The following is a 25626-nucleotide window of genomic DNA, read 5'->3' as shown; positions in this document are numbered from 1 at the left end:
CATAATGGGTCGAACAGTTTATGTATGTCCAGTCCGATTTGTAACCGGTGTGGGTAAAGGAGTTTGGGCCATAGCGAACCGGTGTGTCTCATAACCGAAGGCGGTTATTTCAGAATCGTCACACCTTTCTGAAACGTTGTGACAATTGGAGACATGCCCCTTGATCCCTATAAAGCCGCTGCCAAACTCCCTATTCATACGGTTATCAATTCGGAAGTTATCAGTTTGTATTCGAACGTGGTTTCAAGTTTATCATATTCAAGTTTCAGTCAATCTAGTTATATTCATTCGGTTAGTTTACTGTTTCTGCAAGTCATTCTCGTTTCAATTCATTATCATGAATTCGTGTGAGTGTTGTGGTTTGTACGTGAATGATTGTGTTTGTGGTCACAAGTCCATCCGTTCCGATTGGTCCTGGGTTTCCGATGACGATGATACCAACACAATCTGATATTAGAACCCATTTTCTTAAACCAGGTTATAATTGGGCAGACATATCACATGTTTGTATTTTTTAACCATCAGTCATCATGCATAATAAACTCCACATACAGGAGTTCATACTTCATAAATATTGAGTTATACAAGGAGAAATTACCCAACAACAAGCTTTATCACACAAAAACCATTATTACAGATCACAAAAAGCTATTGTCATCAATATGTAAGGAGAAGTATTAGAGAAACCATATTTGAAATAAATGCCTGGTTAGCGCCCAGCTAACTCTGTAATGGTCGACATGTTTTTAGTTTGCGTATCCGGTTTAGACGAACTAGTGGAAGTGGAAGTAGCATTGTCTCTTCTTGGAATGAACGCTGGTTCTTTTGGATTTGGGAGGGTGGACATATCACCTCCAAGCATCATAACCACATTTGTCATCGTAGGACGATCGTCAGGGTCTCCTTGTACACACATGAGTCCGACACACATACACTTCAATACCTCACTTGAATTGCATGATTTCATCAGGGTTTGATCCAGCAACTCAAATGGTCTCTCTTCTATCCATAAGCTCCAGGCCTGAGATATATATTTGAACATATAACAATAAAATGAACAATGTAGTAAGAAGTATATATTTTAGTTCTTAGATAACTTACTTGCCCCAAAAGACTTATACTCTTTTGGGCTTGATAGAATCCAGTGTTTCTTTTCCCACTTAAGATTTCAAGCAATACCACTCCGAAGCTAAAAACATCAGATTTAATAGAGAACACACCATCAAGTGCGTACTCAGGAGACATATAACCACTGATCAGAACACAAAATATTGTTAGAGAACAAGTGATTATTTCCGTAGTTAACTTTGTCTCTTGTTTAAGAAAAGGGAGTACTAACTTACAAGGTTCCGACAACTCTGTTGGTGATATCTTCAATATCTTTTCCTTTAACTATCTTGGCCAAACCAAAATCCGAAATTTTTGGATTCATATCCTGGTCTAGCAAAATATTGCTTGTCTTCAAATCCCTGTGAATAATCCTCAACCGAGAATCATGATGAAGATAATTAAGTCCTCTAGCAATTCCCATAATGATATCGAATCTCATTTTCCAGTCCAATGATGCGCAAAGTGTTTGATCTTGCAAAAGGTGATTAACATTAATTTAAATTTTGTACAGTGTGGACTCTCAAGTGTCTGTATTTCTACAAATATAAGCATATGAATTCCAGATATACTAACCAAAAATGAATAGATCTAAGCTTCTATTTGGCATGTACTCATAAAGTAGCATTTTTTCTTCTCCCCTGATGCAATATCCCAGTAGTCTAACAAGATTTCTGTGTTGAAGTTTGGCTATCAGTGTAACCTCATTTTTGAACTCTTGTAATCCTTGTCCTGAGAGGCTCGACAGCCTCTTAACTGCAATTTCTTTGCCTCCAGGAAGCATACCCTGATCAAATATTTATAGTACTTTAGTTACTAACCTTTGCAGTAAAAAACACCAAAAAAATTTCTTTGTTACCTTGTAGACAGGCCCAAAACCACCTTGCCCAAGCCGATTTTCCTCTGAGAAGTCGTTAGTAGCATCTATTATGCGTTCCAGCTCAAAGTATGGCACATCGAGGCCTTCTCTGTCATCTTCTTTAGAGTCATCGAGATGAAGTAACTCATTGATATTATGAGAGTGGGACTCTCTGTTATTTTGGTTGTTGTCTGCGCGACAAATTGCAATGGGTAAGATCTGTGTTCACTTTGTAGGTTTAAAAAGAGAATTTATAGAAAGAACTTTAAATGTCAAACTCTAATGAATGTGAATGTTTATAACTGCAGCATTCATAAAGACTTACTTCTTCCATTCACCAATCGTTTATAAGTCATATAGCCAATGCCGCAAAGTAGTGAAAGAATCAGAGCTGAACTAGCAATAGAAATTGCAAGGACTAAGTTCGGGGATGATGATTTTCTTTCCGTATTTGCTTTATCTAGGTACAAAAATGAGGAAAGTTGAGTTTATGCAGAACATATATATCAAAGCAAGACTTTGAAAGTATTTTGACATTAAAGATATATATCGAAGCAAGACTCTGAAAGTATTTTGACATTAAAGAGTTGTAGGCTAGTGAGAATACTTCACTAGTAGAAGTTTTATATGTTGGCCCGAACTTGGATCTTGATCTCTAACGAGCGTGAATAACAAACTTGAATAACAACAACTTGATAATAATCGAATAAGTGTAATACATACAAATCGAATGAGAGTAGTGAATACAAATGAAATCAAACTATCTCTATTTATAGTTTCTAAGAGGCACGAATGAATAGACACAACTCTTCGTGAAAGGGTATGTCTCTAGGATTGTGTGGTTGAGATTGATCTTGAAAAGGTATGTTGATTCTTGGCCACTCGATCAACCAACACGTCCCTTCCTTCTCTTTGCCTTGCACCGATTCGCAGAGGAGTGTGTGTAGAGATACACCTCTTCGATTAGTGAGGTGGTTACCAAGTTCTCCTTTGTCAACTTTGATCCCTTAATTTAGTAACCGCCTTGTAACCGCTACTTTAATAATAAAACTAAACTATCTATTCTAAACTAACTAACTTATGGATTAAGAGATTAACTCGGTTTCATTCACCCCCTTAATCTCGAACATCCATGAGTTGCTTTAAATCTTGAATTCCGAGCAGTTCCCTCATTGTAGCAAACTTGATCCTTGCTAGTGCCTTTGTTAGTATATCTGCCCGTTGTAGTTCTCCACTTATGTGCTCCACAGTGATATCTTCGTTTTCCACGCATTCTCTTATGAAGTGATAGCGTGTGTCAATGTGCTTGCTTCTTCCGTGAAAGACTGGATTTCTCATGAGTGCTATTGCTGAAACGTTATCAATTCTGAGTGTTATCTTTTCTTCCTTCCAGCCTGTGATTTCACTTAACAGTCTTTTAAGCCATAGTGCTTGACATGCTGCTGCAGTGGCTGCCATAAATTCTGATTCGCATGATGAGAGTGCCACTGTTTGTTGCTTTTGTGTACACCAGGTTATAGGTGATTCTCCAAAGTAGAATACCAGACCAGTTGTTCCTTTTCCTTTGTCTGTATTAACTCCAAAACTACTATCGCTATAACCTGTGATCTTACATCCTCCTTGTCTTTTGTAAATGATTCCATGCTCTTTAGTTCCTTTGATGTAACGTAGTATTTGCTTTACTGCTTTCAGGTGTTGCTCCTTTGGTTCTTGCATGAATCTACTAAGTAGACTGACTGGGTAACATAGATCTGGTCTTGTATGCAATAAGTACCTGAGAGATCCTATCAGGCTTCTGTAGTGTGTTGCATCTACTAGATCTCCTTCTTCAGTCTTTGTTAGTTGAGTTCCTGGAGTCATGGGTGTCTTTGTGTCATTGCAGGATAACATATTAGCGTCTTTAAGTATCTTATTGATGTATCCTGTCTGCTTGATGCCTATCTCACCCCCTGCTTGAATTACTTCGATTCCCAGATAGTATGCTAGCAATCCTAGATCGCTCATATCAAACTTGTTCTTCATCTGAGACTTGAAGATGTCTATTTCCTTCTTTGATGTTCCAGTGACTATCAAGTCATCAACGTAGACTCCAACTATTAGTGTAGAGGCTTCATTCGTCCTTGTATAGATTGCGCTTTCTAAAGTGCACTTCTTGAAGTTAAGTGACTTTAGGGTTTGATCTAATTTCGTATTCCAAGCTCTTGGTGCTTGTCTCAATCCATACAGTGCTTTTGATAGTCTGTAAACTTTTCCTTCATCTCCTGGCTTTATAAATCCTTCTGGTTGTGATACATAAACTTCTTCCTTGAGGTCTCCGTGTAAGAATGCAGATTTCACATCTAGATGATGTACCTCCCAACCTTGATATGCTGCTAAAGCCAACATTAGTCGTACCGTCTCCATACGTGCTACTGGTGCAAAGACTTCATCAAAGTCTATTCCATGTTGCTGAACATATCCCTTTGCAACTAGCCTTGCTTTGTGTCTGACAATATTTCCATTTGCATCTTTCTTAGTCTTGAATACCCACTTTAAGCCTATTGCCTTGTGATCTCTTGGCAATTCCGTCAAGCTCCAAGTGTTATTCTTGTTTATCGAGTCTAACTCAGCCTTCATTGCTTCAATCCACTTTCTGTCACTAGATGCTTCCTTGTAATTCCTTGGTTCTTCTTCAGCGAGTAATAATTCATGTGGATCTAACTGAATTTCTTCTGTTTCGTCATACAGTTCTTCGAGACTTCTTAGTCTTACTGGAGTATTGCTGATATTTCCTGTTGTACTTTCAGAAGTGGATGGACCTCCATTTTGTATGTTGCTTGAATTTCCTGCTGAGTTCTGATTGTATGAATATGCTGGCGGGGTTACATAGGAGTCTTGTTCTTCTGTCTGATCTACTCCTGAATCGTCATGATGTGGCCCGCTACTGCCTGGTCCGCTACTGCCTGGACTACTTGGCTCATTTTCTTCTAACTCTGGTGGTATGTCATCTTCATGAATGACAAAGTTCGTCCATTCGGGATTCCCTGAATCTACCGTTTCCATATAACTATCCCAGTTCCATGGTTGACCTTCCATGAACTTTACATCTCTACTGACACATATCTTGTTCTTTGCTGGATCATATAATCTATACGCCTTTGATCCTTCTTCTATTCCAAGATAAACCATAGGTGCGCTTCTATCATCTAACTTCTTTTGTTGAAGTGGTAGTACCTTAGCGTAAGCAGTGCAGCCAAAGACTTTCAAATGTTCTAGATTTGGCTTCCTTCCTTTCAGTGCTTCATATGGTGTCTTATTCACCAGGGCTTTTGTCGGAACCCTGTTTAGTACGTATATCGCGTGTCGTACTGCTTCACCCCAAAAGTTCTGTGGCATGTTCATTGCCTTTAACATACTGCGAGTAGTGGATAACATCGTCATGTTTCGCCTTTCTACTACTCCATTTTGCTGTGGGGAGTATGGTGCTGTAAGCTGTCTTGCTATGCCATTTGTTTTGCAATACTTGTTGAATTCAGCCGATGTGAATTCACCTCCTCTATCCGTCCTTAGCATTTTTAACTTGGTCTGCGCTTCCTTTTCCACCTTTTCTTTGAACTCCTTGAATGTTTCGAATGCTTGATCCTTGGAAGTTAGTAAATATGCCCACATGTAGCGAGTACAGTCGTCTACAAGTAAGAATATATACTTCTTCCCAGCATGTGTTGGTGGAGTTATAGGACCACACAAATCTCCATAGACTAAGTCCAGAGGTTTTAAGGATCTGAACTTTGCCTGATTTGGAAATGGTGCCCTACTATGCTTTCCTAATAAGCATGCGTCACAGACTTGACTAGCATGACTTATTTGGGGAACTCCATGTACCAAGTTCTTACGAGTCATTTCTTTAATAGCGTCGAAGTGTAAATGGCCTAACCTCGCGTGCCATAACCATGCTATGTCTTCCGTCTTTGATAGTAAGCAGATTGGTTTTCCTGTCTTCAGTTTGACCTTGTACAGCCTGTTCTTCAATCTTTTGACTCGCATTAGTAGCTTTCTGTTTCGATCTCGGATAGTCAGTAAGTCTCCGTCCATAACCACTTTGCAACCAGTTTCTGTAAGTTGTCCGAGGCTCAATATATTGGTCTTCAGACTTGGAATGTAGTATACTTGTGAAACAATCTTTTGTTCTTGATTCATACATTCCAGTAGTATTGAACCTTTGCCTTTAATTTCTACGTGTGACCCATCACCAAAACGTACTTGCCCTGTTACCGTTTCATCTAACTCCTTGAAGTGACTTCGCACTCCTGTCATGTGGTTGCTTGCACCGTTGTCTAAGTACCATAGGTTTTCATCTCCTGAGGCATAACTTGTCGGTTTTATCTGTTCCTCGTTTAGCAGAGCCCTTTCTTGAACATTTTCTTCTTGTATTGTCATCAACAATACGGGTGCTTCGTCTTCCTCGACGAGGTTTGAATGCTCTTGCACTTCGTCTTTCTCAGAACAATCCTTCCTGTAGTGTCCAAACTTTTGACACTTAAAACATTGGATCTTACTTAAGTCGGTTCTTGCAAACTTCCTCCAGTTTCTTGAATTTCCATTTCTAGGCCTTGATGTGGATCCTTCGTTTCTGGGACTTTGCCTATTTCCGTTGTTTCGCCAATTTCCACGCGTCTGGTTAAACCTACCACGACCGCGGTTTCCAAATTGCCTTCCTCTGTTGTTATCCTGATGTGTAAACATAAGCCTATCTTGGCTTTCCCCTTGATTTCCTTTCTTTAACTTGAGACGTTCTTCATACGTCTTTAACCTTCCGATTGCTTCCTGTAGCGTCATGGTTTCTATATCGGAGTATTGTTCCATAGACGCAACGATTTGAGTAAACCTATCCGGTACGCCATTTAGGAGTTTGCGTACTAGAGTCGGTTGACTCATAGTCGATCCTACTTCTGTTGCTCGGGTAACGATACTATTGATCTTTGCGGTGAATGAATCAATAGTGTCGTCATCCTTCATTTGCAACATCTCAAATTCTGACATTAGCGTGTGCATACGCGCCTTTTGTACCCGATCTACGCCAACGTGTCTAATCCTTAGATTTTCCCAAATTTCCTTTGCAGTCTTACAACTTGCAACTTGCAATACAACATCCTCTGGTATTGCTTGAAACAGATATGCAATGGCAGACTTATCTTTCTTCGTGTCTACCGTTGCATTTTCTGCCGGTTCAATCGTTTCCCACAAACCATTTGCTTCAAGAATCGTCTTGATACGAATAGCCCAAACCGTATAGTTTGTTGGTTTCAGTATCGGACACTGAAACTGGGAAAGAGAATTTCCATTTATCTGATTTTGCCCGGATGTTCCTGACATATCTTCTTTCCGAATAATCTTCACTTTTACTAAACTTTCCTTTTGGTTTCAATATATCTTAACAACCCCGATTTCCCGAATCGTGTAATAACCAAAACAACCAAATCAAACTAATTCGCACTATAACCCCGGAATCAAAACAAACGAACCCTAGATTCCTAACCGTTCGGTTCAACCGACTTCCTAGAACCGAAAATAAATTCTGAAATTGAAACTTTGCGAATTTAAACGAAATTGAAACCTGATCGCGAATTCTCTGCGATGCCTTGCGATTCCCACGCCTAGAGCCTGATGCTCTGATACCACTTTGTTGGCCCGAACTTGGATCTTGATCTCTAACGAGCGTGAATAACAAACTTGAATAACAACAACTTGATAATAATCGAATAAGTGTAATACATACAAATCGAATGAGAGTAGTGAATACAAATGAAATCAAACTATCTCTATTTATAGTTTCTAAGAGGCACGAATGAATAGACACAACTCTTCGTGAAAGGGTATGTCTCTAGGATTGTGTGGTTGAGATTGATCTTGAAAAGGTATGTTGATTCTTGGCCACTCGATCAACCAACGCGTCCCTTCCTTCTCTTTGCCTTGCACCGATTCGCAGAGGAGTGTGTGTAGAGATACACCTCTTCGATTAGTGAGGTGGTTACCAAGTTCTCCTTTGTCAACTTTGATCCCTTAATTTAGTAACCGCCTTGTAACCGCTACTTTAATAATAAAACTAAACTATCTATTCTAAACTAACTAACTTATGGATTAAGAGATTAACTCGGTTTCATTATACACTTTGGACGTGTACGGAATTGAAAATTTAAAACTGTGTATTACTTGGTAATACATCAATGAGCCTTTTTAGAAGATGTTTGGGTTTACTTATTCAAACTGCTTACTTAATTATATATGACTGAAATAAGCTCTTTCATAAGTCATTTTAATGGCAGTCAAAGGAAGGGGGAGCAGGCTAAGCAAACCAGTGGTGCTTATAATCTTAAATCCATGTAGAAAATGGTCTTGGATTTTGCATTTAGAACTATTCAACCCGAAACTGCAAAGTCAAATAACAAAATGGTCTTGGATTTGCACTCCTTTTGATTCTTTTCATAGATGTTTATGTGCTTGCTTGGCTCAACTTAGAACTTACAGGAGTACATGCATCATGCAATCAGTCAACAAGCTGAAGTGCCAAAAACGTACCTTTTGAAGATTCAGAAACACCTTTTGAAGATTCAGAAACACGGAAGGAAATAGTATGTGTACCCTTCCCTCTAACGTTATATAGTTCTGACTCCCAGAACCAGCAACCGGGATTCTCACGAGAAATATAAGAATAAGCCAGGCATTCGCAGTTTCTGAGGCACTCTGTTATGCATCCTGACTCATTATTTGATGGAAAGAAGGGAAGAATTGGATCATCCATACTAATCACAGTCATGTTTGTGAATGTGTCATTAGTTCTTTTGTCACATATAGTAGAAATTCTCCTGCATCCTTGCGTATGATCATCAGGTGAATTAGGTTCAAATCCAGGCAGACAACTACACAATGATGAGTTATTATTTTCCTTGCACATCCCAAATGGCCCACACTCCCTATGAATGCTACAAGCGTCTTTCGGTTCCTCCCATCCCAAAACCCATTGGTCTTTTGGTGTGTGCCACGAATGCGATTGGTTCGTATCATTTTTATCTTCTAGCAAAGAAAAATACTGTAACTTCCCTGAATAATTGATTACTAACCTTGAATTAGGGTCAGCTGTTAACGTTGGAGAAGTTAAATTTTGGTAAGATTCTGTCCCATTGTGAAACACGTTTTCTTGTTTTTGTTTGGTGTTGTTTGATAGCAAGTTGAATACATTGGAGGAAATTTGGTTGTCGTCAAAGCTACGCGTTGACATCTTCCCACTTTTCCAATGATACTTTATTGACCCCTCCAAAATAGAATAGCGGGGTTCATCTTGTTCTAGTTGAATTAACTTGAAGCTTCCAGGTGCTGGATCGGTTACACTTTTCCATGATGTCAAGTTTATCTTTTTGTCCATTTTCATCCCAGGAAGAAACGTATCAGTTGGATGTTCAAAGCTTTGCCACAATGTGCTTCCTGATGAAACATTCATTAATACTGCATTTCCAGTATCCAATAACTTTAGCACTGTTGCAGGAGCTCCTTCTGCAGCAGTACCAAAATGTGGAAAGTCTTCAGTTAAGTTTTCCATCAAAAGTGATGGAGGAATATCATAAACTTTGTATCATATTGTGAACTGTTATTTGTTCTTGAGGAAAAGATTGATGCATATCATACGTGTTTGCAGCGGAATTATGATAAGTGTTTGCAGCGGAATCATGTGAATCCATTTGATTGAAATTAACACGAAAGATAAATGAGTAAACAATGGACAATCTTATGTGAAGGAATTGTCTTGGTACCGGTAAAAGGTTCCCGGCAACCCTTATATATACATATTACAGAAACGGTTATGTTGGCAGTTAGGATTGGCGGGAATAACCGTCATGTTTTGTGTCCTCTACTAACCGACATACCCGTTTATCTAAAAACGTTTCATAACACACACATACATCTAATAGGTTCTAAGCTTAAATACAGATAATAATAATAATTATGTTTATAACACTAATAAAGATGTTAGCCTTGTTTTCAAACTACAACAACCTATTTGGTGTTGGATTAATCGGGTTCGTTCACGGGTTACAACGGGTCACGAGTCACGGGTTTTAGTTCGATCAGCGGGTTGCGGATAAGGAAGCAAATGAACCAGCCTGGGTCATTTAGTACCTGAAGTGTACGTAACTTGTTGAAGATTTGGTCTAGTATTGACCGAGATTATTGCAAATGCACGCTGGGCAGAATAAGAAGTCAAATATAGTACCGGTTGTTAAGGATAAAGTTTAGTTTTTGGGCAGAATAAGAAGTCAAATATAGTACCGGTTGTTAAGGATAAAGTTTAGTTTTTATTGGTTTTTTTATTCCCACGTTTGTAATGTTGTGGCTATTTAAAGCCCTTTGTTTTATTGAATAGAGTAACCCTTATCATTTTTATCTTCAGTGTATCCATCTTAGAATATTTTTATCCTCTTCACATTTTCATCAGGTTTGTGAGTGAGTTAGAGTGTGAGTTTGAAGGGGCCTGAACCAACATTTGGCCAATAATAATTCATTATTTCAGTGGAACCAAATGTAGGATATGGTGAGACAATGGAGTGTGGACAGAATGCAATGAGGTCGTTGGTGATATGGAGAGATGCGCCATTGTCATATAACCAAGATAAATTAGATGCTTTGGCGTTGTTGAGACCCGTCATGTGTGCATGGGGTTTGTAGGATGGAGAGTGATCTGTAGATGGGTTTTCTTGAAGGTTGGGAGGGAATGACATTCGGTCAAGAAGTATATTGTGATGAGGTAGGGGAATGCTAGATGATGGGAATGACATTAAAGGTTTTACCTTTATCATCGTACCACCACCCTTTTGGTAACTCGTTATTAATTAATATTTCATGGAATGACAAAAGTATCATGAGCATATACTGTTACATTAAATATGAATGTGTGACTATGTGTCACTTTTAATAAGAAGGGAGACGGCAGGGAAATTAGGGTGAAATTCTGGCTGATATCATATAAACTTGTTAACTACAATTAATTGAAATATTTTTTTTTGAAAGGCATAATTAATTGAAAAAGATTCAATCCATTCTAGATAAGAAATCCTCTTAACACTATAAGGTATGGGGTTATGGTGAGGCTTACAGGATACCACGAAGGACATGATCGTGGCACACCACTCATCTCCTCCTCCATGCTCAACAACGGAAAATGAATTATAAATATATATCCACTTCTAACATTTTTATGTATAACAAACAGATGCAAATACTATCTATATATAAGGTTTGGTTCAATTAAGAACTACCATGAGTTGTGTGAGAATCATAGGAACTCCTACTTTTCGTGGGAGTTGCGCCACTATTTTTTGCACAAACGTAGATGAAAATATTTTAAACACTTCTGTAAAAACAAAAAAAAACAAAAAAAAATTATCGAGTCGATAGTTACAACTGATGTAAATTTTGTTTCGTCTGTTTACAGCGATGTATTTTCACATCCGATGTAAATTTTGTTTACGGTAATGTAATTTTTTTAATATTTTTGTGAAAAAGAAGTTTTGGAAAACCTAGTTCTCGTTGTTTCACAACTCAACGTGGTTCTCCTTTACCTTTTCCCTATATATATATACACACACACAAACACACAGAGGGGATGGATCATGAGAAAACTAAAAAAACTCCATCAAAACCACTAAAAAATAAGGGAAGGAAACATTAATGAAGAAGAGGTACAATTAGAATATATATATATATATATATATATATATATATATATATATATATATAGGACAAAGATCCGTTAGGAACCACACTTTATTGCGAGAACCGCGAGAACCAATGTGAACATAACAAAAAATGCCTAAAAATAGATAAAAAACACACAATTTTTTTTTAATGTTTTTAATAAAAAAAATCGCTACTTTTAGTAGCAAAAAAATTTTTTTTTTTGCTACCAAAGGTAGCGATTTTTTAAGGTTTTTTGAGGTTTAGTTTTTAGCATTTTAGCTGGGGGGGGGGGGTTAGGTTTTTAGGGGTGGGGGAGGGGGGTTTAGGTTTTTTTTTTACGGGGGGGGGGGGGGTGGGGGTTAGGATTTTTTAGGGTTTTTTTTTAGGTTTTTTTAGCTATTTTAGGTTGTGTTCACATTGGTTCTCGCGGTTCTCGCAATAAAGGTGGTTCTCGCATGAACCTTACCCTATATATATATATATATATAGGAGACCGCTAAAATGAGAACCACCTCGAGTTGTAAGAACCGTGAGAACTACACCGTACGGGGCGAGGTGGACCAAATTTTTTTCATAAACGTAGATGCGTGTATTATAAACACATTTGTAAAAAAAAATTCAAAAAAAAATGTCATGTGTGTAGTTTTGAGCACCACAAGTTTGTGTTTACGGGTACCGTAAATCTTACCGGAAAATTTACGGTACCCGTAAAAACAAACTTTTGGTGCTCAAAACTACACACACCACATTTTTTTTTACATTTTTTTTACAAATGTGTTTATAATACACGCATCTACGTTTATGAAAAAAAATTGGTCCACCTCGCCTCGGATCCAAAAGTTCTCACGGTTCTTACAACTCGTGGTGGTTCTTATTTTAGCGCAATTCTATATATATATAGGATTAGGTTCAAATGTGAACAAAATCCCAAGAGTGAACTGCGTGAACTGATCTGGGCCCTTGATTTTTATGATCTTGAGATTAAAGTGAGTGGCATGATGGTAATTATTTGGTTAATTTTTTCCATTTAGGGTATATGTGTAATTTCAATATTAAATTGATTGCATAAATCTCTCACAAATCAAGTAATCAATTATCCTCTTAAATTGAATGCATAAATCTCTCACAAATCAAATCAAGGATTAGGAAAGATGTAACTTAATTCAATTATTAAAATAATTATTTGTTTAAATGCGATGTACACATGCGTATTCTGATTTTGCCCTCTTTTTAATGCGATGTGCACATGTGTATATCGTCTGTTTTTGTGATATCTCAGAATTTTTTTTGTATTGAATGTTAATGTACACCTGTGAATTACTGTACACATATGTACGATGCTGAGTACACATGTGTACTGTTCTATTTATATCCAAGTACACATGTGTATACCGTTGAAATATGAAGGTTACGTGAATTTTAAAAATCAAAATTTGAATTCTGGTGATGAAATCTGAAATAAAAATTAAATTCATTATCCACATTATGTTTATTTATTAATAAGATAATTATCAAAACAAACAACAAATCACCAGATTTCAATTTTATGTTTATTTATTAATAAGATAATTATCAAAACAAACAACAAATCACCAGATTTCAATTTTAATTTTTATTTCAGATTTCATCACCAGAATTCAAATTTTGATTTTTAAGATCCACGTAACCTTCATATTTCAACGGTATACACATGTGTACTTGGATATAAATAGAACAGTACACATGTGTACTCAGCATCGTACATATGTGTACAGTAATTCACAGGTGTACATCAACATTCAATACAAAAAAAATCCTGAGATATCACAAAAACAGACGATATACACATGTGTACATCGCATTAAAAAGAGGGCAAAATCAGAATACGCATGTGTACATCGCATTTAAACAAATAATTATTTTAATAATTGAATTAAGTTACATCTTTCCTAATCCTTGATTTGATTTGTGAGAGATTTATGCAATCAATTTAAGATTGAAATTACACATATACCCTTTTTGTATTTAATTAAATGAAAAAAATTAACCAAGTAATCACCATCATGCCACTCACTTTAATCTCAAGATCATAAAAATCAAGGGCCCAGATCAGTTCACGCAGTTCACTCTTGGGATTTTGTTCACGTTTGAACATAATCCTATATATATATATATATATATATATATATATATATATATATATATAGGATAAGGATCAGTTAGAAACCACCCTTTATTGTGAGAACCGCGAGAACCAATGTGAACACAACCAAAAATACCTAAAAACACAAAAAGAAAATATATTATTTTTTTTAAATCGCTATATTTCGTTCCTAAAAAATTATTCGAGTAAAAATTTATCTCAGTGTCGTGTCACATCCCCTTTCTTTTATCTCTAAAACACATCACATCATACATAACAATATCTCTCTCATTTCATCTTTTTTATACACTTTTATATTTAAAATTGAGAAAAAAGTATCTTAGATTTTAAATTCAAACACCAAAAGTATTCATAATTTAGAAAATACTAAAATATTGAAAATATTATCTATTTCTTTTTGCTCTATTTTCCCTAATTATGACATAATGTTATTTATAAAATGCAAACTATCTTCTTGTTATATGTTTATTAGAAAATATAAAATTATCAAAAATGATATATATTTCTTTTTGCTCTATTTTCCCTAATGTTGACATATTATTCTTTATAAAATACAAGCTATATTTGTCTTATATGTTTATTAAGAATTTCTATTTCATTCGTTAACGTTTGATGACTTTACACTACAAAAAAAAATTATTCGACAATGTGCGTAAAAAAAGTTTTGACAACGTACGTGAAAAAGTTTTGACAACGCGCATAAAAAAGTTTTAACAACGGGCGTATAAAAAGATTTGACAACTTGCGCAATCACTTGCACAAACTGAGTATGAGAGCACCACTATATAAAAAAATGTTTTGACAACGTGTGTAAAAAAGTTTTTTACGCCCCTGATCGACGACCCGAGCTCTTCTAAACGTAACGCGCAAATCTAATTTTCAAACGTATGTAAAAACGGAAGGCGTAAAATAGTTTTTTACGTACGTTAGAAAAATGTTTTTACATAAGTTGTCGAATGTAAAATATTTTTTTTGCGCATGGTGTCGAATGAAAAACAATGTTTTTTACACCCTTGATCGTTAGCCCGAGCTCCTCTAAACGTCACGCGTAAATCTATTTTTCAAACGTATATAAAAACGGCACGCGTAAATGTTTAGTTTTTACATACGTTTGAAAAAATGTTTCTCGTACGTTGTCGGATGTAAAAAAAATTCGCGCACAGTGTCGAATGTAAAAAAATTTCGCTCACAATGTCGAGTGTAAAAAATGTTTTTTTGTTATACACGATAAAAAAATGTTTTTTACGCCCTTGATCCCCGGCCGAGCTCTTCTAAACGTTTGTGAAATGTAAACGCTCTGGTTTTTTCTTTGATTTTCGTAGGTGTTGGGGCTTTTACGTTTAAATGGAACGAACAAAGAAAGAAGATCAAGATCAAAGATTGAATACGTTTTCTTTTTATACATGTAGTGTAATTTTTTTATATAAAAAATTATGTGTTATAATTAATATTTTTAAATAGATAAACGTAATTAATGTTGACATGAAGAATGATGTAGTCTATGATGTTTGATTGTCAGTTTGACAAGTTGATATGAATAGTACGCAAGTCAAATTTTCCAAAATAACCTTCTTGTATTATTTATTCTTTTTTAATCAATAAAATCACTACAAGACAACTCAAACTTAAAAATTCAATCCCAACCACTCATACATGAGAGATATAGGGTGAATAATGGTTCCTACGGTTCTCGCATCTAAAGGTGGTTCCTATTTTACCCAATCCCTATATATATATAGAAACGGGATCAGGAGAAAACGGTTGGAAGTGTGAAAATAGTGAGAACGGATCTTGGTCGAAGACGTGGCAGGGGGTGCTAAATGATATGCAGGGGTACAATTGTCATTGCCCACGTTCCCCTCCATAAATCACGTTATAATTCTGTTTCAAATAAAACTCCAAAAATTTTGTATTTGTAGTTACCCCCTTCCAAGCTTTCGAGATCTATGGTGTCTAACGTGGATTCCATTCGACAAAGTAATATTTGATGACGTTTTCATATGTGTTCCAGCAAATTATCCAACACATATACAACAGATACGGCGTTTTGTTCTTTATGCTTGTTTTAATGTCTTTTTTGTCAAAGTAATATTTGACAATGCGTTTATGTTTCAATGACGTTCTTCATATATCCAATATTTGGCGTTTTCATTATTTGTTAACAAATAGTAAGAACTGATATTTGGCGTTTTCATTATTAATGTTAATTGTCGTTTGGGTTCTAATATATGCTTATTGTTTACGATCAATGGTGTTTTATACCTGATTAGTTTTGAATGTTTTTGAGTAATATTTGTGAATATCAATTCTTACTATTTGTTAATTTGTAAACATCAGTTTTGTTAATTATGTCGTTTTCATTATCACGTTATATTGGTTAATTGTTCATCTTGTTAATTATTGTTAATTATCCAGCTTATGGCTTTTTCATTAACATGTTTTATTTAATATTGTTAATTCATCATATTGTTAATTAATCAACTAATGGTGTTTTCATTATGGCGTTTTCAATTATATGTTTATTAGGTCTTGTTTATTATTCAATTAATGGCGTTTTAATCGATAATGTTATAAGGAGACAATTTCTATTTTAATGGCGTTTTTCTTAAATTGTTTCTCACTGTGTTTTCTCAGACGAAGGTGTTTCTTCGAATGAAAGGTTTTGCCCAAAACTGGTTTACCATTTATCATTCCTGACATTAGTGAAGAGATAAAGCCCAAAATGGACATGATATTCCCAAGCCTCGATAATTCTTATTCAATGTATGTTAGGTATGCTACGGCTTGTGGTTTTTCTGTCAGGAAAGGGGCTGAAAAGATAAACACCAAAGGAGAAAAATATATTAAGTGTTACATGTGTATGAGATCTAAGGTATATAAGGACAAGAAGGTTGCTACGTTGGACCCGAATCAAAAGGAACGAATTGTGCGATCCAACTTTTCAAAGAGGACTGGTTGTGGAGGACTATTATGTGTAATATTCGAGGCTGGATCATGGAAGGTCTATAAGTTTGTTGAGCAGCACAACCATGATTTTGTTGAAGAGCCTGATAAGCATTTTCTTCCATCAGAACGACACCTCATTCAGCTCCAGAAGCATGTTATACATCGCATGTCTAAGTTGAATTTGGGTCCAGTTAAGGCGTTTAATGTTATGAAGACTTGTTTTGGTGGTTTTGAAGACGTGGGCGCAAGTAAAGTTGATTTTAAGAACTACAAGAGGCAAATTAACTTGTTTATAGGGGAATACGACGGTGAGATGGTTGTGAGACATTTGGATGAAAAAAACAGTCCCATCCTAATTTCTCGTACGATTACTTCAAAGAGGAAGAGAATCGTTTGAAGGGACTTTTTTAGTGTGATGATCAATCCAAACGTAATTACCACGTGTTTGATGATGTGATTTCGTTTGACACCACGTATCGTTCCAACAAGTAGTATTTATAATTCTATTTTTTTGTTTTTTGGCATTTTCAGTGTTTACATGCATTGCCGTTTTGTTCTCGTTTCATTTTCTCAATGGAGTTTCATTTGCAGATACTCTATTGTGTTTGTACCGTTGTTCACTGGTATAGACAATCTCCAGTGCAATGTTACATTTGGTGCTGCAATATTGGTGTCAGAAACTGCTGATACGTATATACGGTTGTTGAGAATTTTTCTAAAAGTTATTTGTTCTCAACCAAAAGTTGTTGTCACTGACCAAGATCAATCAATGAAGAAGGCTATATCTGTTGTATTTGTTGAAACGAGGCATCGGTTATGCATGTGGCATGAGATAGATAAACTTTCTCTGAAGGTTGATTTTCTTATTATTATGTTTGGCATTTTAAGATATATGGTGTTTTGTCCATCATAACTGTTTTTCATGTTAGTTTGTTGTTTCTAATGTATATATTTTCATGGCGTTTCCGTGTTATATATAGGTTGGTGTTAGGCTATGCAATTCCACCAATTTCAAAGAACGTATTTGTGGTGTTGTGTGGACGGATATTCTTACACCTGAAGAGTTTGAATCAGGATGGGAAGAGGTTATTGGAGAGTTCAATTTAGATGATAATAACTGGTTTTATGATATTTTTGCACTTAGGGAATCTTGGATCCCTGCATACGATAGAATGGAGGAACTGTCGGGCCTTATGCATACGAGATCGAGGTCAGAGATTGAGAACCATTTTTCTGGTCAAGTGTGCAATTCAAAATCTACTCTTGTTGAGTTCATGACTCATTACGAAACTGCAATAGAAGCATAGCGTCACACGCACTGGAAAAATGATCATGAATCTCGATACAAACGCCCCCAGTTGAAAAGTAACTATAAAGTGTTGGAGGGCCAAGTTGCTAACATATACACAAAAAATATTTTTGTGACGTTCAAACTAAGCTAATCGGGATTGGGGATTGCTTAAATCAACATTATGAAGATCAGTCCGATGCGTTTGTTAAGTTCTACATGAATGATTTCCAGCATTCTTCTACATCCTTATTTGAGGTAAACAATGGCGTTTTTGGTTATTTTTATTTTAGCATTTTCTGAATATGGCGTTTATTATATTTTTAAACATTTTTTTTTGCATGGAGTTTTTTGTGTTAGTTGTTTGATGGTCTTTTATACAAACATTGCCTTCATGACGTTTTATACATACATTGTTTTTAGCGTTTTTCAGGTAATGTACCATAAGTCTGATTGCACCAGCACTTGCTCATGCTGCCGTTTGGAGCAGTTTGGTTTGCTATGTAGACATATATTTTATGTTTTGAGAAGTTTGGATATTAGGGAATTTCCAAAACAGTACATTTTGAATAGATGGCGTAAAGAGGCTTCGCCAAATTGCTCTTTCGATTACTCAATGAGTCATGAATTTATGACCGAGCTTGATCCCGATGTGCAAAGTATGATGCGAGAAATTATTTTTGCAACGGAGTGTACTTTGAACCGTTTATCTATCTGGTAATAAGGAGGAGCTATCCTTATACAAAGATCATGTTCAATCTTATATGAAGAAGGTTCAAGATATGCAGATTGTTGCTCCTCCTCCTAGTACCAGGGATCGATTTGCGGAGATAACAGGTCAATATCAAAACGACAAGAATCCGATAAGAGTCCCTGTTAGGTATAAGTTGAAATGTTCTTGATCTCACAAGCGTTTGAAATCCAAACAAGAGGAAGCAATCGAAAAAACAAAAAAAAAAGGGAAGACCGGGACGAAAGAAAGACAATGTAAGAATTGTAAAGCTTTCGGACACTACGCATCGACATGCTAGAAGCCTGTAATTAAAAGAAAATCGACGCGGTCTTCGAGAGCAAGTGAAGTGCAGTTGGGCATTTTTTATATTTTTTAATTTTTTCAGAACACACAAATATTGGCATTTGGCGTTTTATATTTTTCATATACCATTTTTTAAGTTTTTTTCCTCACATTTTTTCCATTTTTGTGCATAACATGTGATTTGGAAGTTACATAACAAACAATATAACATCGGACACACACATAAACGCCAAAAAATGAATACCTTTCAGTAAATAAAAATACCTTAAACCTCTAATTTGGTGATGATTAACTCAATAATATTTTGCTGAATGAGATGGACAACATTGTTAATCCTCACTTAAGAATGTTGTCAAACAACGTTGTCCATCCCATTCAGCGAAACTTTATTGAGAACAAAACTGAATCCTCAAGAAACGACGTTTGCAATCTGTGGTTTTTGAACTTTTTGGCGTTTATAAATTGAATGGTACTTAGTAAAATATAGCGTTTGTTTTTTGTGTGTTCAATGGAAGGTCTGAGACGTTGTTTATATAAGATATCTTGGCGCGTATTTTAGGCGGCAATTTATTATAATAAATGTTAGTAACGAATCTACCGTCATTTGAGTTACTGTTTGTTCATTTTTTATCTGTTAAACACAAAGTTTGGCGTTTTATATTAATGGCATTTAGATGAAGATGATGTGTATGGCTTGTAGTTTAAGGCGAGAATTTTAATGGCGTTTTACTCATGAGTTTGGCGTTTTGTATAGAGCAGTATAAATACCCCTTTACCCTTAATGAAGCGCGTACACGTAATAAAATTGAGGTTATTTATGAAAAAAGCCACCGCGGCAATATAATTCATAGATTGTTTTCATCCAACGGATGAGGGGCGTTCTCACCGCTTCACAATTTTAGGCGTTTTCCCTAAATCATGCCCATATATATATATAGAGTGGGGATCCTACGGAAAGTGTGTTTTTCCTAAAAAGTGTAAAAAGTCATAAAACACAATAATTTCAGGCATAAAACACACCTAAAACTCACAAATAATAGAATGAATATTACTAAAACACCATATTCAAACTCTAATAGTCCATAAAAACTTCAAACACATCATCGTAGAACTATGGATATAAAACACACAATGCTAAACAACAAAAAACACAATAATATTTTTCATTCCACAATCAGAGCCTTAACATCTAAAACACAACACAAAACCCACATACATGATGTTTTAGTAATCTTCATCATATTATTTGTGGGTTTTTGGTGTGTTTTATGACTTTTTACACTTTTTAGGAAATTTGGACTTTCTGGCCAACTCCTATATATATATATATATATATATATATATATATATATGTATATATATATATGTATATGTATATATATAGTGTGAGGTTCATTAGCGAACACTAAAAAAGTGGGGAACCGATTCAAACAAACTCCGATTGGACTCATTCTAGCGTCGTTGGAACCGACTCGTTGAACCCTAACTAGGATCTCTTAACCCTAAACCTAAATCATGGACAAATTTCTTCCCTTTTCCCTCACCTCCTATCCTTAAAAAAACTCGGGAACATATTTTTTTATAGAGTAAATTACGTTTTTGGCCCCTATGGTTATATCACTTTTTCTATATTAGCCCAAAATAAGATTTTTTAACATATCTGCCCCCATGGTCTCTAACCATTTTGGCCCCTAAGTCTAACCATTTTAGCCCCCATGGTCTCTATAACTAACCATTTTGGCCCCCATGATCTCTAGACTTAGGGGCCAAAATGGTTAGTTATAGAAACCATGGGGCTAGATATATTAAAAATTCTTATTTTGGGCTAACATAGTAAAAGTGATATTTCCATCTCTTTTCTTTCCCCTCCCCCTGTTAAATGAGACTCGGGGGTAGATTTAGAAGTTTGGTACGGTAAGGTGCCCCATCCACCATATGGGTCGGAACTAGGGGTATTCAAAACTATCCGTATTCGAAAATCCGATCCGAAATATCCGATATCCGAATCCGAAATATCCAAAAAATCGGATATCCGAAATTTTGGACATCCGAAATTCGGATATCCGAATTTTTCGAATTCGGATTCGGATAGTGATTTTCAAAATTTTCGGATATTTCGGATATCCGAAATATCCGAAAATTTAAGTTTCATTTTTTTCGGATATCCGAATATCCGAAAGTATCCTAAATATCCGAAAAATATCCAAAAACTTATATTCGGATATCCGAAACTATCCAAAATATCCGTTTCCGAATATGAAAAAAATAATGAAAAAATAAAAATTAAATAAAAAGTTTGATTTTCGGATATTCGATTTACTATCCGAATCCGTATCCGAAATTTCGGTTCGGATATCCGAAATTTCGGATACGGATTTGGATAGTAAAATATGGTATCCGAAAATTTCGGATATCCGAAATTCGGATTTCCGAATTTTCGGATATCCGGTTTTGAACACCCCTAGTCGGAACTGACAAGAACACCATCCTAGGTGTCACACAGACCACATAAACTCATACCGGGTTATGATTTCTTGAATTGTACTTGGTGAGGAAAATCGAAAAAGATGCATTTCAAGGGTTTATAGATGATTAGGGATAGTGAGGGAAGTAAAGAAGTGGCACTCCATCACTCTTTTATCCTTTAATTCTTTTAGACCATTACTAGTGCTTAATGTTGTTAAGGGCATTAACTCAGTATTCTAATGTCTCTTTAAAAAAATATGTAATACTTAACGTCGTTTAATGTTTTTTGAAGCATTATTTTCCAATTTTTTTTTCTCGTTTGGCATTATGCTAGAAACGTCCATCTATCTTCATGCCTCTATAACGCCAAGGGACATTATCGAGCTCCTTCCCGCCCATATAATCCATTACGCCTTAAATTATTAATTTGATTCCATTTTTTTTTAAACTATTAACGTTAGAATTAATATGATAAAATTAATTTTGATAACGGTTACATGTTTAAATTTTATAACATAATTAAATTATTTTACTAGTAAAAATTTCATAACTAACGTAACACAGTTGGTTTTCACAAGACCTTTTTATTAAAAGAAGGAATAATGAAATTTAATAATCCTAATCATTTGTGATTGGTGGGTAACGGTTTTAACTACAAAAATAACTATCGATGGTCTCACCTTTTATTCTATTGTTTATCAACAGACATTTTCTAACTCAGGTCTAACCCAGTTATTTTTTTGATGACGTGGACGATGACGTGACACAAACCGTTGTTATATGAAGAGGTGGTTGCTTATGTGGCACTCTCATTACCACCACCATCCGCCACCACCCACCACCCGCCACCATCCACCTCCACCGTCATCAACCATCACCACCCACCACCATCAGCCACCTTCAGCTCACCACCACCACCACCTCACCTCCACCTCCACCACCACCATTTGCCACCATGGGTTGGGCATATGCAGCCCGTTAACGGTGACGCTCAGTACGACCACGAGTGGCCGAATAAGAGACGTCAGGGGAAGTGAAGTGGGTCAACCCGATTGAATGTGTTGTGGGTGGTGGTGAATGGTGGTGGAGGCGGCTGATGGTGGTGGGTGGGTGGTGATGGCTGATGGCGGTGGGTGGTGGCGGCCGCTGCTGGTGGTGGCGGGCTAGGGGGTGTTTAGGGTTGAGTTTTGAAAATAAATTATGTATTTTGAATAATCAGAATCAGATAATTAAGTGTAACAAAACGTGATGTTGAAAGATAGTATTTGGATTTGATTATGTTGGTTGATATCACGATAATCAGATAATCAACTATTTGAGTGTTTGGCAAATATATATTTAAAAAAATAAACAAGTGAAAATCCTTTTCTAAACGCAAGTAATCAATTTTTGGAAAATTGCGTTTTGTTGCAGTAGCCGCGGGGGGGGGGGGGGGGGGATGCTTTTGGAAAAGTGCGTTTTGTAACTTTCTAAACGCAAATAATCAACTTTTTAATTTTTTTTACCCAAACACTCAAAACTCAAAACTGATTATTTACAATTTCAAAACTCAATAATTTAAAAATCTCCTTTAAAACTCAACTCCAAACACCCTCTAGGCTGGACTAGAAAATCAGGTATTATACAAACGGAGAAGTAAACATCCATTTATTCATTACTTTGTTTCAAAACTATTAACTAGAACACTATGATTGTTATAAAAATCAGTTATTTTTCAGGGTCAGACAAAGACAAAGTTATTTTTATGTTAGAATGTGATAGTTATTGATAACGAAAGTGAAAATTAAAAGTCTGATCAGTTACATTACTAATATAAATTATTGTTGGGTAGTGAATTATACTTTACATTGTAAAAGCCAATCTAACTTTACTGATCAAGTTCTCCTTTATACTTTATTCAAAGCCAATCTAACTTTACTGATTAAGTTCTACTTTATAGGATTAGGATCAAATACAAAAGATTTTAATTGTAAGAAGTGTAAAAAGGATTTATAGAGTGACAAGTGTCCAATAACCTAAAAAAACCCACTACACAAAAAAACTCCACTACAAAAAACAAAAAAAAAAAACCTTAAACATCCACCACCACCAAAAACCTAAACCCCCCAACCCCCCCCCCCCCCCAAAAAAAAATTTTTTTTTTTTTTGCCGAAGGGGTGGGGGTTTAGGTTTTTGGGTGGGGGTGGGGGTGGGTGTTTAGTTTTTTATAGATTTTTTTTATGTTTTTTTTTGGGGTTTTTTGGTGAGGTATAGTTTTTTTTTTTTTTTTTTTTTTTTTTGCCGCACGGGGGGGGGATGCTTTTGGAAAAGTGCGTTTTGTAACTTTCTAAACGCAAATAATCAACTTTTTAATTTTTTTTACCCAAACACTCAAAACTCAAAATTGATTATTTACAATTTCAAAACTCAATAATTTAAAAATCTCCTTTAAAACTCAACTCCAAACACCCTCTAGGCTGGACTAGAAAATCAGGTATTATACAAACGGAGAAGTAAACATCCATTTATTCATTACTTTGTTTCAAAACTATTAACTAGAACACTATGATTGTTATAAAAATCAGTTATTTTTCATCAGGGTCAGACAAAGTTATTTTTATGTTAGAATGTGATAGTTATTGATAACGAAAGTGAAAATTAAAAGTCTGATCAGTTACATTACTAATATAAATTATTGTTGCGTAGTGAGTTATACTTTACATTGTAAAAGCCAATCTAACTTTACTGATCAAGTTCTCCTTTATACTTTATTCAAAGCCAATCTAACTTTACTGATTAAGTTCTACTTTATAGGATTAGGATCAAATACAAAGGATCCTAATTGTAAGAAGTGTAAGAAGGATTTATAGAGTGACAAGTGTCCAATACCCTAAAAAAACCCACTACACAAAAAAACTCCACTAATTGTAAAAGCCAATCTAACTTTACTGATCAAGTTCTCCTTTATACTTTATTCAAAGCCAATCTAACTTTACTGATTAAGTTCTACTTTATAAGGATTAGGATCAAATACAAAGGATCCTAATTGTAAGAAGTGTAAGAAGGATTTATAGAGTGACAAGTGTCTGATAACCTAAAAAAACCCAATACACAAAAAAACTCCACTACAAAAAACAAAAAACCTTAAATATCCACCACCACCAAAAACCTAAACCCCCCACCCCCCCCCATTTTTTTTTTTTTTTTTTTTTTTGCCAAGGGGGTGGGGGTTTAGGTTTTTGGGTGGGGGTGGGGGTGGGGGTGGGGGTGGGTGTTTAGTTTTTTTTTAGATTTTTTTTTATGTTTTTTTTTTGGGGGGGAGGGGGGGGGGGTTAGGTTTTTGGGTGGTGGTGGGGTGGGGTGGGGGTGGGTGTTTAGATTTTGGGTGGTGATGTAGTGGGTTTAATTTTACGTTATTGGACACTTGTCACTCTATAAATCCTTCTTACACTTCTTACAATTAGAAGATTTTGTAGAATAACTTGACCCTTATTTTATAATATATAATATAATAATATAGAATATAGAATATATATACTTTCTGATTAATTTGATCTAAAAATCTACAGACTTTAAGTAACTGATGACACGAGGACAGACTTATAAAGATGTGAAGATAATCTGTATTTAGAGTACACGTAAAATTTCAGAAAATAATTAAATTGAGCCATGTTACCTGTGTCTGTGTCTGTCGTGAAATAAACATCATCTTTAATGTTTAGCACCTTAAAGTTACCATCTTTTGCAACAGTGAGGACTCCAGTGTAATCCGGCACTGGTTTATCACGGTTAGCAACCCACACAACCGTCTTTGGATCCCTTCTATACCATATCCCCACATATCGTCTAACTTCCGATGCATTCCCAAGTGAAAAGAAGCCCATTTGAAACTTCTTCCCCTCGGATTCTAAGTTGAAACCGTCTTTGATGGGTTCGTCGCTGGTCGTTATATTGTCTTTAGCTGAACAAAAGTAGCAATAACAACAAACCAAGAAGGTACACAAATAGATGACATGGCTGTTGGTTGTTGATGAAATCATGGTAGTTAATTTCTACTATTGAAGATTGGGTGTGATGATAAGTGTGCATGATAT

The 25626-nt window shown here is 35.7% G+C and overlaps 1 protein-coding gene across 2 annotated transcripts; it reads right to left on the bottom strand.

The window, feature by feature from the left end:
- Positions 1-530: 530 nt before the first annotated feature.
- On the bottom strand, positions 531-25626 carry LOC110884732 (G-type lectin S-receptor-like serine/threonine-protein kinase At4g03230). Of its 2 annotated transcripts, XM_035978496.1 has the most exons (7): positions 25209-25626; positions 2292-2426; positions 1967-2157; positions 1684-1894; positions 1344-1581; positions 1102-1252; positions 531-1021 (listed from the first exon to the last, which is right to left on the bottom strand). In XM_035978496.1, exons 1-7 carry the CDS (start codon positions 25570-25572, stop codon positions 710-712), a joined length of 1602 nt encoding a protein of 533 aa, XP_035834389.1. In that variant the 5' UTR covers positions 25573-25626; the 3' UTR covers positions 531-709. The 2 variants fall into 2 exon arrangements, with proteins under 2 accessions (XP_035834389.1, XP_035834390.1); XM_035978497.1 differs by lacking the exon at positions 2292-2426.

This window comes from Helianthus annuus, chromosome 10 (assembly GCF_002127325.2).
Source record: "Helianthus annuus cultivar XRQ/B chromosome 10, HanXRQr2.0-SUNRISE, whole genome shotgun sequence".
Taxonomy (NCBI): Eukaryota; Viridiplantae; Streptophyta; class Magnoliopsida; order Asterales; family Asteraceae; genus Helianthus; species Helianthus annuus.
Note: the sequence above shows the minus strand (reverse complement) of the source record. Positions and strands in the feature narration are given on the sequence as shown.

Excerpts from the sequence above, each read along its gene's own strand:
- LOC110884732 (XM_035978496.1), bottom strand. The coding sequence starts at position 25,572 with ATGATTTCATCAACAACCAACAGCCATGTCATCTATTTGTGTACCTTC. Across the intron at positions 1,253-1,343 it reads AACAGAGTTGTCGGAACCTT|TGGTTATATGTCTCCTGAGT; the intron begins GTAAGTTAGTAC and ends TGTTCTGATCAG. Across the intron at positions 1,022-1,101 it reads GTATAAGTCTTTTGGGGCAA|GCCTGGAGCTTATGGATAGA; the intron begins GTAAGTTATCTA and ends TATATATCTCAG.